General features: G+C 37.5%; 1 protein-coding gene across 8 annotated transcripts in view; it reads right to left on the reverse strand.

Annotated features, from left to right (window-relative positions):
• The window catches only part of ncam1a (neural cell adhesion molecule 1a), a 279,874-nt gene that overhangs the window by 21,120 nt on the left and 246,028 nt on the right, over nt 1–12,726 (reverse strand). For 5 of the 8 annotated variants that reach the window (XM_067608755.1, XM_067608747.1, XM_067608749.1 and 2 more), the window contains 2 exons: nt 10,699–10,823; nt 9,031–9,211 (listed from right to left, as the gene is read on the reverse strand). In XM_067608755.1, the coding sequence (XP_067464856.1) occupies nt 9,031–9,211; nt 10,699–10,823 (306 nt within the window). Of the gene's footprint in view, nt 1–1,679; nt 3,411–9,030; nt 9,212–10,698; nt 10,824–12,726 lie in introns of those variants that run through there. The other 3 variants (XM_067608751.1, XM_067608752.1, XM_067608753.1) reach the window with 1 other exon arrangement.

The raw sequence follows: 12,726 nt of genomic DNA on the forward strand, positions 1-12,726 counted from the left end.
GACAACAAAACATATATTTTTGTAAGATAGTGAATGATTTTATATTGCCTGTATTTCAACATCATGCTGAAACACCAGAAAAGAACAGATGGCTAAAAGACATGAAAGTCATTGATACTAAAAGAGTGTGTTCATTTAAATATCAGTCTTCTCATAACCATCTTAAACACCGACCCATCTGTACCATTATCATTTGGAGTAACTTACAGTTTTGGGCAACAGTGAGCTGAAACTTCTGGTAAATTAACGATGAGGTTTTGTCTGCCCCAGAAAGAAACAGTTGTGTATTCATCCCTGGGTAATATAATGCAGGCTATCAAGTGTTTTCATTACCGAGGCTGGGAAAACAATCACCATTCACATCTGTCTGATTACTGAAAATGTATCAATGTTTTATTAATTCTCTCACATTGAATTGTTGTTGATCATGGCTGTCGTTGAGTTCATTTATGCATTGCATCCCCTCACCTCTCATTACTGCAGGACTTTAATGCATCGTATAGCAGAGTGCGAAACAATTGTTTGAACAAATGGAAACTATTTAGAGGGCTTTGAGTAAATTACACTCTGTTGATGGCCATATTTGAGGATTATAACTCTTGTACACAGCTTTTAAAAATAACCTTTTAATTTTTTTTTTTAATTGACTGCTTGGCTACCTCAATAACAAGACTCAAGAAAAACAACAGTGTCAGTCGTTTGATCAAATGCCTAAAAATAACAACTAAAATGGAGTTGTCTAGTGGCGCAGTCAGGAACAAAAGTAGAACTGATGTTGTGATAGAGCCACGCAATCTCAAAGGGAGGACATTAGAGTGGATGGATGGGTCGACATAGAGTGTGACTTCAACATTGGAAAACACTGTATTCCCAATCAGTTCAGAGTTGGTTTCTGTAAACCATGACCACAATCTGCTTTCTATGTTTACCAGCTAGTTGCTAACTGTCTGTTGTTTGGTACTGGGCAGGTCATGTGCAGTTGCTTTATCTAAGCTCTGAAATTGACATTAATTAGAGTATTTTGTAATCAAAGTTTTGTAGAGCTGATGGAAACAGCAATTCCCTGTCAGATCAGAAAGCACTAATACGAATCTTTTTGTAACTGTGGTCACTTTTTGGATCATCAGATCAGAAAACTCAACTAAAACTTCCAAACTAAACACATTTTGTTGTTTAGTTTGGAGGACATGTTGGTCCACATGTTGGCATTTATAGTAATCACATTTCTGTGCTGTTTTGACTGGGAATATTTAGTATGTAGATTTCATGCTTAAATAATGTTGTTAGCTAGCTGGAATCTGCTTAGCTAGCAATCACTGTCATGTTGCTGCTACACATCTGATTTGTGCCGAATTAGACTGCTGGATAGTTTGTTAGCTAGCTTAAAAATACATCATGTAGCCTAACAGTAATCTACATTTGGTAACAAATCATTTTTATCTACATAACTTCTGGATTAGCTTCTGTCCAACCATGTATTTTTGCATAGTGGGTTTATTTCATCATTCAAAAGGCTGGAACGTGATAACAAACAGTCCATATTACAACCTAAAAGTGTATCTACTGATGTAATTGTGTTTTCAACTTGAACACTTCCTCATTGTAACAGATATACTACTGATGTTTTCATTAACATTCAAAAAGTTCCCATGAGATTTTCATAGATCTCAACAGTGTAGTTGTTTTGTCGCTAACAATCTTTATTATGGTGTTCACATTTTTATTAGCCAACAGTTGATACAAATTTAAGAATACGGACAGTATGGAAACCCCATGTTTCAACTTTTTTTTTGACAGAAAACCTTTATACAAAAACAAATCAAGTAAAAGAAGCTCAGCTAGTTTAGAGTTCGAAAGCTATAATTACTAGTTTTAGCTTCAAAAAAAATTGTAATGCATGATTGCAAAGCCTCTATATGTTGTAAACTGTTTTCCATTTGTTCATTTTTGTTCAAAATGCCTATTGTATCTTTTCCCATAATGCTACAGCCAGGCTTCTATTTTTCAACATCTGGATGTTACAGTTGTGTGTGGAATAATGCAACACTGAATGCAGAATACAGACATTTTGTTAAAGCTCCAGAGAAAAAGGCTAAAATCAGCTTCACAATCCAGGCCACGAACAGTCAGAACAAGTCAGCACTGCGTCACATATCTTAGCATGTTTAGCTGCTATACTGTTGCTTCAGAGAGCCATTACTTTCATGAAAGAAAAAAGAAACACAATTTATTTCAACCCTACAATGGTTACACGGAAACACACTGATATGTACTTACAAAAATGTCTCAAAGAATAAAATAATGTCACATTATTGAAAATGAGTGAATTTAGTGTTTAACAGCTGTTGTAATTGTGTGTTCCAGACATTTCTCTGCTTTCAGGTAAAAAGAGAACATGGATCGTCAAAATAACACCTGATTTCTTATATTTCATTCTGAAAAGAGTATGTACACTTTGTCACAAAACATCTCTGCACAACCCTCTGTCCTATCCTGAAAAGGCGTTTACATAACAATGTATCTGAAACTGACGAGAATTAAGAAAGTGCCTTGAAGAATGAATACTCTGACCATAACCAATATTAAATTTCTATGGAAATGTTATCTTTCCTCATTTTGTACAATGGGATATTTCAAGCTTGTATCTAAAAAAGAGAAATTAGGCACATTTTTTTACTCATCACCTGGTTAACACATTCATAATGCTTGACTGGGGAGCTTCAAAGCAGCTGCATAGCATTCATGAATACTGGATCATGCCTTGTGCCAGCTTTCATGCAGTGTTCATGCTTTTATGTCATCTGTGATGTGACAGTGGAATGATGTGTCCGTTTAATAGGCAATAAATTCCAAAATAAAAGTCTCTTTACAATTGCCATGTCCGGTCAGAACATTGTAGACACAATCAAACAGTGTAAGGGAATTATTCCATTTATCACTCCTCTTAAGATCGCATTAAGGCATTATGAATGTGTTACTAACGTATTTAAAACAAAGTGGATATACTTTGTCTACATTATATCCCAATAGAGCACCCAAGTCCAACTTGTAACATTGACAAAACCCTCTAAAATGTCCCTTTCTGATTCTATTCATATACAACATGAAAACAGATGAAAACAAAATATTATGAGAATTTAAATCCCCCAGAATTTGAGAATGATGCAAGTACTGAGCACCCTGTAATAACATCATGAAACCAATGTGACTCTTTTTTTTTTTTTTATCTTGTGTGTGGCTGCACAAGGGTCAAAAGGCATAGAAAGCAAAGGAGTCAGGCCAAAAGATTTTATAGGCTCAGACTATCCTTTCTCCTTGAATGAAATTAGTTTATGAGAGCCAGAGCACAGTCAGCATTGACAGCAGAAGAGCTGCCAGATTGTACGTCACACATTGGCAACCGAGGGTAGCTGAGGTTATTGACCAACCACAGACGACAAATATATATTTTAATATCCATAGCAATAAAGTGTGACAAGAAAAACAAAACATAATAAAAAAAAAAACACAGAGAAAGAAATTTGTGTGTATGACAATGTCATGGTCCATAGGTGCCCGAGAAGATCACACATGGATACAGGAAGAGGACACGGAGAAAAGGGAAGCAGGTGAGAAAGAGGGAAAAGAGGGAGAGAGATAGAAAAATAGGTCAGAAATACAGAAATACAAGTGTGGAAGGTTATTAGAGACCGAACTGAGGAATAAAAAAAGGAAGTCTAAGTTAAAGGATCAACGTAAAAAGAAGTCATAGCATGTTAGTAGCACAGCAAATGACACGTGGTTCATGGCAGGCATGGGTGGAAGGTCACAGAAATGAAGGTAATAGGGGAATGAAAACATAAAGGAAGAAATTTCACACACACGCACCACAGTCCAACCTCTCTGCTTTAAAGTTAAGTATAAACAAAGGGAGTATTTAATCAGCCATGGTGCTGATTAGTAGCAGAGTTTTGGATAAGATAGATGACAACCTGGATGCAAGAACACATCCACAAGACTCGGGCTATTATCTCTCATTAATAATGGCCAGTGGTATAATGTGAGGTAAACCCAAGTATACTCGTACACTTCAAGTGCCTCATAAAAGCCTCATTAATTCAACCATCAGGTCATTATTGGAAAAAATTATGGACACAGTTGGGCCTCTGGGTTTTGTTATGTGTGTCTTAAACAGCGAGACCCAGAGACTGACAAAAAAAACAATCAATTCAATATCCAATCAGCAGCTCCCTTATTACCCTGTAGAGTAGTGATGCTGGATTGGTTTGCTGCTGCAGCATATTATTGACAAAATAACAGCATTATACTCATAAATTAGGTGCATTGCAAGTTATGCTTTAGCAACTTTGCAGATGCATTCATTTGAAACGTTTCCTCGTTATGCTGATGTAATCCAGTCGTATTATGTTTCCTACAAATTCTTCCTATCAAGTAGAAGATTACATTCTAGAAGACAGGTTTGAAAAAGCCAGTCATCTCCTAAAATATGCGCATTTTACACCTTTTTTTTCAGTAATACAAGCACTAAGGTGTCTACTACTATATAAGAGTACTTCACCAGACAAGATGGTTGGTGTGAATGTGCACACATGTAATAAGGAGAGGGCGGGACAATAATCGCGGTCGAGCCACTTCTGAAGCTACAACTACACCACTGGTCATGGCAGGGAGAATGGCCCATGCAAAAACCACACATCCACAACAGAAGCTGGTAATGAAAGTCACGTCCATGACATGGATGAATGCATGATCTCATGTTATCAAAACTGCAAAAGTTAATAGCTGTTTTTTTGGGGTTTTTTTTGTAGTTTTACTCCAATGTCAACCTTAGCTGGGGAGATTTGGATGGATCAGTTGTTAACACCTGCCACTTTTATATCTGTATCACCAAATTTACAAAGGCTGTGTTTATTTGGAACAACACTTTTTGGCATGAGAATTATGATGATGTCTTATCTCGCCACAGCTGGACAGCATTTAGCTTTCTTTGGTATGTCTGTGACATGCAAATGCTGCCCAGCTGTACCTGCAGAGAAAATTACACAAGCCAAATTATATCAAGGTTTTTGATGCAAAGAAAGTTGACTTACAACTAGGATGTTTTTAGGGATCCTGATGCATTCTAAAATGCAATTAAACCACTTGGATCAATATGTTTTTGTAGCATTTTGTGTGTGTGACTGCTTTCTGAGCACGTGTTTGAAAAATGAAAAAACAAAACCAATTTAAACAGATTGACACTTAACCTTGGATCAACCCTGCATTCACAATTTGCATTGCAGTGCCAATTTAGCGCATAGGCCAGTATATATTTATAAAAGAGCAGCTGTTTTAAGCCAACATTACCAAGAACAGCTGTGAAACCTACTGATGCAGATGTTCTAGCTAAAGATAACCTTCAGCAACTTCCCACGTGCCTCGAAGTGAAGACAAAACCCCCCCAAAAAAACACTGTAGCAAATTGGAAGTAAAAAACAAAAAAAATATAAATTAAATGGGGACTGATTTGGATGGAACCCATGTGAAGTTAGTCTGGTAATGTCTTAAGTGATCCAAACCTCCCACTGCTATATGGCTGGTGCCCAGCAAGCGCATGAAAATTAAAAAACAACTGGTTTCTTTATGTGCCATGCACTGGCAGCAATTGCCTTTTAGGGTCTCCAGTAAAGTACAGACAAAATTAATCCAGCCATAAGTGGCACCATGCAAATAGTGTAAGGGCTGCATCCCCACCTAACTAGGCCACACATTGTATATTCAGGTCAGTCACAGGCCCTGAAATGTGAGACCCACTAAACCTGGCAGTGGAAGTGAAAGATAGAGGCTGAGAGAGAGAATAAAAGTATATGAGAATATGGAAAAAAGAAGGAGTTTGTAAAATTAATGAAGGGAAGTGGAAGTAAGAGGGATCAAGAGAAAATAAGTAAAACAGGGACAGAATAGTAAATAGTAGTTATTAAGGAATAAATTAATCTATTATCAGGGGCTATTCGGAATGTATTGTTTTACCTGGTCAACTTATTTTCCCATAAAAAACCCCAAAAGAATCCAAGAAAGTTTTTAACAACAGCTGTAGAGAACCAGCCTCAATCCCCGTCAGTGGGCCTTCTGGCTTGGCACTCCATGAAACACAACTGCCAGTCTTTACTGGCGGGAAGCCAGTGAGGGATCATGTTCCACCAGTTGGTCTATCTACACTGTCTCTGTCTGCCACTACTTCACCTATGGGAATTGTTCATTCCAAATTGGTAGAAGGAAAAGAAAAACAACAATATCTATATTGTCTAATGATTATACCATGGCATTATTGCTTATTTATGTTGCTCTCAAGAAATCCCATGAAAAAACAAAACAGTACTTTCAGTACTTTCTGACAATGCTACCTTTTCAGTGTCTTTCAGCCCCAAGCCCAAGTGTTCTTACTGAAGACATATAAATATAAATAGTATAAATATGCCGTTTATTTTTCAAAAAGGCTGAGTAATTTCCAAAAAAAAAAAAAAGCTAGTTTTTACATTAATCAAGCAAGAGTAACTCATACACTTGTTGAGGACTATTTTCAACCACATATTAGTTTTGGGATTTAGGGCTTTGTTGAGAAATTGGGGATGTGTTGTAATTTTACCAGGTTAATTTATTGCATGTCTTTCTTTCAGCTATTGTAATTGTAGTTTATTTTTGTTCTTGTCTTTTTCTTGTCTTTACATTGGTACACTAAAATATCAATAATACATTGTTTCTAGAATATTGTGGATAATTACTTAACTTTGAAATACAAGATAATGGCAAATTATGCAATTATGTATTCCCAGAACTCATCAATTTTGATGAATTATACTCTTCCTTATTTCTTATGTGTTTCTTACATGTGGGACACCAATTCATTTTCTACAAATCTAGTTTGTATTATATATTAGTGTCATCTTATTGGATTCCTTGATTCTTACTTGACAGTTAAATGGAAATATGGTTGAAGCTATGAAGAACTCTTGAGAAGGAAGAAGAGAGCAGGCAAGAAAGCCCTGAAACTGAAGGTATGGATAGAAGAAAGAAAGGATGATATGGAGAGAAAGAAGTAGGTCTTTTTCAGTCGAGAGAAAAAACAGTTGTGTACACGTTTCAACTGTTTTATAGCTCAGGTGCAGTGCGATGGGGAGGCAGCCCAAGTTAAAAAATGCATCTTATACACAACACAACAACAGACAAAAGGCTGACCGTGACCACCGGGGTAGACAGGGATTTAGTATTAACTGGACAAAGTGCTCCTGGCCTGACCGATACCTGCTCTGACTTTATTGCTCACTGAACGTGAGCAGCAATGGCTGCCTTATAGACACTACTGTCATGATGCTGTGTTATATCTGCACCAGCAGAGCAGCAAGGAAGAGGAATGAATACTCTTCTGTTCCTCATATGGATTCAATAGTTATTGGTTATCTTATGCAGCCTGGCCTCTGAAATTTTGTGAAGAGAGTGTTTTAAAATGCAAATAAGGTGCTCTGTGCATGAAAAAAAACTGAGAAATGTATTTCCCCAAGTGGAAAGTATTAGGTGAGGGAGACATAACTGGAAACAAGCAGAAGGTTGGCATTAACAGAGGAAAGACAGACAGTACAGGCCAAGGGGTAAAATAAATATTAACTTCAGGTGAGCCTGCTTCAAGCTTGTGTATTTTTACTGACATGAACGTTTTTTGTTGTTGTCAATGTTGCTATTTTAAAACTGAATTCAAAAATCCTAGAACGGCATTGTATATAGAGAGAATTGGACTACAACCCACCTAATGCCCTGACATAACAGATACATATTAAAATTATAATACTATAATTTAAACTTTAATCAAATGTACAAAATAACAAGCACCTAAAACTGCTTGCTACAGTACTGAACTACTATACAAAGCTCACCTGGCATCAAGACCGGTCAGTAGTCATGCAGACTTGAGTTTGGGGTTTGGTGGTACCATAAACTTTACTACACCCTTTTTCATCAAATTATCAGATAGCTTTATCTGATTATTCACCAACTATTATGCACATATGGCAACCTGACTACTTAATGAAAGCATGTCAAATATAATTTTGTGTAGCTGTATGTCTACGTGTATTTTCCTGTACAGTATAGTACTGAAAACAACAAATTCCTTGCATGTATACACACTATACATAAAGTTGATTCTAATAAGACAATTCATTCAGTCTCTTCCACTGTTTTTGTCATTTATGAACACTCTTTAGGCTACAAGCAACATTCCTGTGCCTCAAATGGAGCTACCAAGCGCTATGAGTCTGTCTCTGCAAAACATCCTATTTTCATGTTCAATACTGCATTTAAACTCTGTAATTGTAAAGTACTGTAGAGGGATGTCTAATTGCTATCTGCTCCATAACGACGGAATAAGAATAACAATCCTACAGTCTTATAAGTCTTATAAGTACCTACTCTCATGCCACCATCTCATTAGCCACAGCTCATCCATAATAGCGCGTATGTAAACGCAGCTGTTCGCAATGTTTTAGTTCAGTTCCCTGAAACAAACCTTAATCTAATCAAAATCCTAAAGAAGGGCTTACTTTACTAAATGTATAGATTAATTAAACTTTTCATGTGATAAAAATGTCATGCTGGAGAAATATGTTCTTCACATTATTCATGTCTGTGACACCTCATTTGCATTTCAATTAGTGCTTATTTTACATAGTTTTGTGAGACTGTGCTGACTCCCGTCATTTCAAACTTATTGTATAGGCCACAATATTATGATTGATTTTAACTTCAGTAGGGATTGTGCCATGTATTTCCACTTTGTTATGAACTGGACCAATAAGGAGAGTAAAAAAACAGTACATCTCCCCGATATGACAGACAGAGAGGATGATTCATGTCAGACCTTGTAGCCAACAAGCTTTGAATAAGCACCTGGTATTAGTCTAGGATCCAAATAACAGTGCCTTTCTGGTCACGGTGGAAGCCTTTGTGCACTGTGGCTGGTGTGTGTTGATGCTAGAGGTGGGATGATAGGAATAGTACCTGGGATGGTAGTGGGCTCTGTAGCTGTTCGAAAGGAGAGGATTCCTGGCTCAGACTTGCCCTGCTGATTCTCTGCCACCACACGAACCTCATACTCTGTATTCCAGTCCAGGCCGCTCAAAACCACATACTCACTGCCATGAGGAAGGCGGATCTCCGGTTTCCAGTCGGATACATGCTTCTGAGAAAGCAATGTAGAGAATAGAGGAAAGGGTCATTTTAGATTATCTGAGAATGACTTTTCTCAAGCTGTGTGTGGAGTGCAGTGTTCTTTGATAACTTCACAAGCTGAACAGTTAGAGGGTTTACAGTGTTTTTTTTCCAGTTTCACTTGTTTTACCAAAGATTATCATGGTTCAGATGACTAAATTTGTAGAACCTTGTTTTTTGCACAGGAATCATGTAAAATGGGAAATAATCTACTATATATAACATTTGCCAATAATCCTACTATGTAGTTCCAAAAGGAGTAAAAATCATTACTTAAGGAAGGTAAATCTGATTGGTTATTGAGCAGTACTTTAACCCTTTCATGCATAGTGGTCACTACAGTGGACAGCTATTCAAAAACAGTTTTCTTACATATGCATGGGTTTTAATGGTATAGTTGCATATCAGCCAACACAGTGGACTCTAGTGTGTCATCCCATACACTGCCATCCATTGGCCAGCCTTTGTAAGTGCAACACAAATTTCTCAAAACCATAGACTGTAAAAGCTCAAAACCAAGATGGCCGCCTGCTGGCTGGAAATGCTCTACGGCTAAGGAATATCTTGCCAATCCTTCTATAGTAATAGACCCTTGCAGGTAAATAAAATTTCGTAACATCAAGTAGGAGTAATACAATTCTTAAAATTTCCAAGTATTGATTTTATGTTGATAGAAAATGACAATTAATCATCTGTCCACTAAGTTGGACAAACTCCTTGAAAAATGTGTTTTTCATGCCTAAAGAGGAATAAAAAAATCCTGACTGAGGTTATCATAATTCATGCATGAAAGGGTTAAAGTATGAGGTTAAAGGTGCAGTTAGATTTAAACAGGCCAACTGCTGCCTGAGATGATTACTGTATTTTGGTCTTTAAAGAAAATCTCAAGCATTTTGAGAATTTGTAATGTTTGCTGTCTATCCAAGCGTTAGATGAGGAGATCAATTCAATGTTGTCTCTGTGCAATAAAAACAGAAGTGTCTTAGCACAAGAAATAAAAGCAGGGTGAGAATGTTACTCTAGCTCTATCGGTGACCTCAAACAACTCCAGAGCTGTTATTCACACAATGTATGCAATACTTGTGGTATAGTAGTTTGAAAAGCGGTTATCTCATACCTTCGAATCCGACAGACGAGTTCTGAGAAGTACATTTATTATACTCTTTTTTTCCTTACTTTTTTAAGTACACTTTGGTAACTTGGGAAAAACATTTTTATTTAACAAGGTACAAAAATTAGCTTTCATGAAAAGATTCTTGAGAGTTGTTGGTATTCCTTTCACACATTTACAAGGGTGTTTGTTTTTAAGAGGGTTGGTTTTATTTGACTGTGATGTCCAACAGTGGTTCTAAACTGCATTATTTTAAGCAGAAATGTGGTGTTCATGTGTTCATGAATTGAACAAAATTGCAAAACAGCAAAGTGGTACCAAGTTACCTCCTTGCCCAGTATACTCACAGCCTTGTATCTGACCAGGTAATGTTTAATGGGGGAACCGCCATCATCCTGCTTGATCCAGTTGACCTTAAGAGAATTGCCCCTGTTTTGGACCTTGACCTCTAGTTTGGGGGCACTTGGTTCCCCTACACAGGACAAACCACAGGGTTATGGTTAGTTAACATAAAAAATGGCTATTGCATGAACACCGTCCTTAGCTTCTAAACACAAGCAACCAACCGGGCCTCTAACTTTTGTCCTGTGTTCAAGTATGTTTGTGTCTTCAGGGTCAGCTAAGCTAAAACTGAGTGGCAGTTTAACTGTTGGAATTTATTGCCAGTTCTACCTACCAAACACCTGAATGTGAAGCTGTTTTATGATGTTTTTCATCAAATTGTTACAAGTACGGCAATCAGAGGACTTTTAGCTAATGTTATTAAGGCTGGGTAAGGTTATTAAGAGTTTTTATGCTGTCACATTGCTCTAAAAAGCTTTTTAAGGTGAGAACACAGACCTCTTTAAATCCAATCAGAAATGAATCATTTTTGAAATGGTGATTTGTAATGGTTTTAGAAGGCACTGACAAATTATGTTATCCTGCCCATGTGGGTGTCAGATCAGAAAACACTAATATGGCTCGTTTTTAAAGGCATTGAGAACATCTATTACTGTTTAGATAAGAGGACATATTGGAACCAACATGAGCTGACCACAGTCACTCTGCTCTGATGATGATAATATAACTACACTTTCTACAGGCAAGCCTACAGTAAGTGAATATTTGGACATCAAATATAGATTTGGAGTGGAATATCACTGTAAGGCAGCATGGGGGGACAGAGGCATGGATGTATTATAAGAGCTGGATACCGGACTAAAAATGGCGCCCATTCAGTCCTATAGGAGTTGCACGCCTGGTGCATACGCCAAAAAATGTTTCTAGCTTCCGGGTTTGCTTCCGCGTTGCACAGCCCACTGAATATGCGCAGTAGTATTTCCCCCGCCGACCCCGCCCACGAGTTCCCGCTCGGCCCATCGACTTTACATTGTGATGACGTCACAGATTTTTAAATCACTTTTTTCAGCTTGAGGAAAGTTTTACAAACATAAAACCTCCATGGATCAAAAGTTCATAATAGAAAGATTCATAATTGATGTTGGTTACAGTTTGAGGCATCCTGTCAACAGTTTTACAGACGTCTCTTTTACAATGGTGGTCTATGGGGAAAATCCTTTTTGGGCTGCAGGGGGATTTTTTGCTGCAGTACCACAAGTGGCCACTGGGAAAAGTTAGCTGCAAGGCTGAGCGATGGCACCCTATCCAGCTCTTATTATACATCCATGGACAGAGGGCAGTGTGGTTGCCTCAGAACCATTGCTGAAGTGTTGTTCTCCTTGTGTCTCCTCATTATCTGCTCTGTCCTCCAGAGTAATGGCTTCTGGGTTGCTAGCTAATGAGCCTGTACATGCTGATTGGACATGTTACTCTATTACTTTTAATAACATTTACATAGTCTTGTGGGATGGACGATCGAGGTGTTTTGTTTAAGTGTGGAGTGATGTTGGCTTTTACTCCCATGCCATTGTAAGGGCTGTAAGGGAGGAGGCTAACAACCCAAATTCATCAGTTATGTACAAATTGGTTACACACAGTTAGCCGTGTTATAATATTATTAAATTGACTTCAGCCTTTGCCCTGTGCTAGCAATTTAATATTGACTGCCTATGAGCAGGTGGACAGAACAAAACTCTTATTATATCTTATGTTATGTAACACGTGATGCAGATTTACATACATGCCTTTTGCTAGCAAATCAGTGAGTAGGTAAGGAAAAACAAAAAAACCCATTAAAGTCTTGCATACATTTCAAATGGACACAGAAAAAGATGTCATTGTTCACATTTCCAGACACAGTATTTAACATTTCAAACATCAGTGTTAGTGGTTGTGAATGAGAATGCATGAAGTCACTTCGTCTTGATCATATGTTATCATCTGAGCGCACAGCCTGAAAACTGCATTCAACTAGACTGGAGTGAGCATGACAT

The sequence above is a fragment of the Thunnus thynnus genome, chromosome 13 (assembly GCF_963924715.1).
Source record: "Thunnus thynnus chromosome 13, fThuThy2.1, whole genome shotgun sequence".
NCBI classification, from domain to species: Eukaryota; Metazoa; Chordata; class Actinopteri; order Scombriformes; family Scombridae; genus Thunnus; species Thunnus thynnus.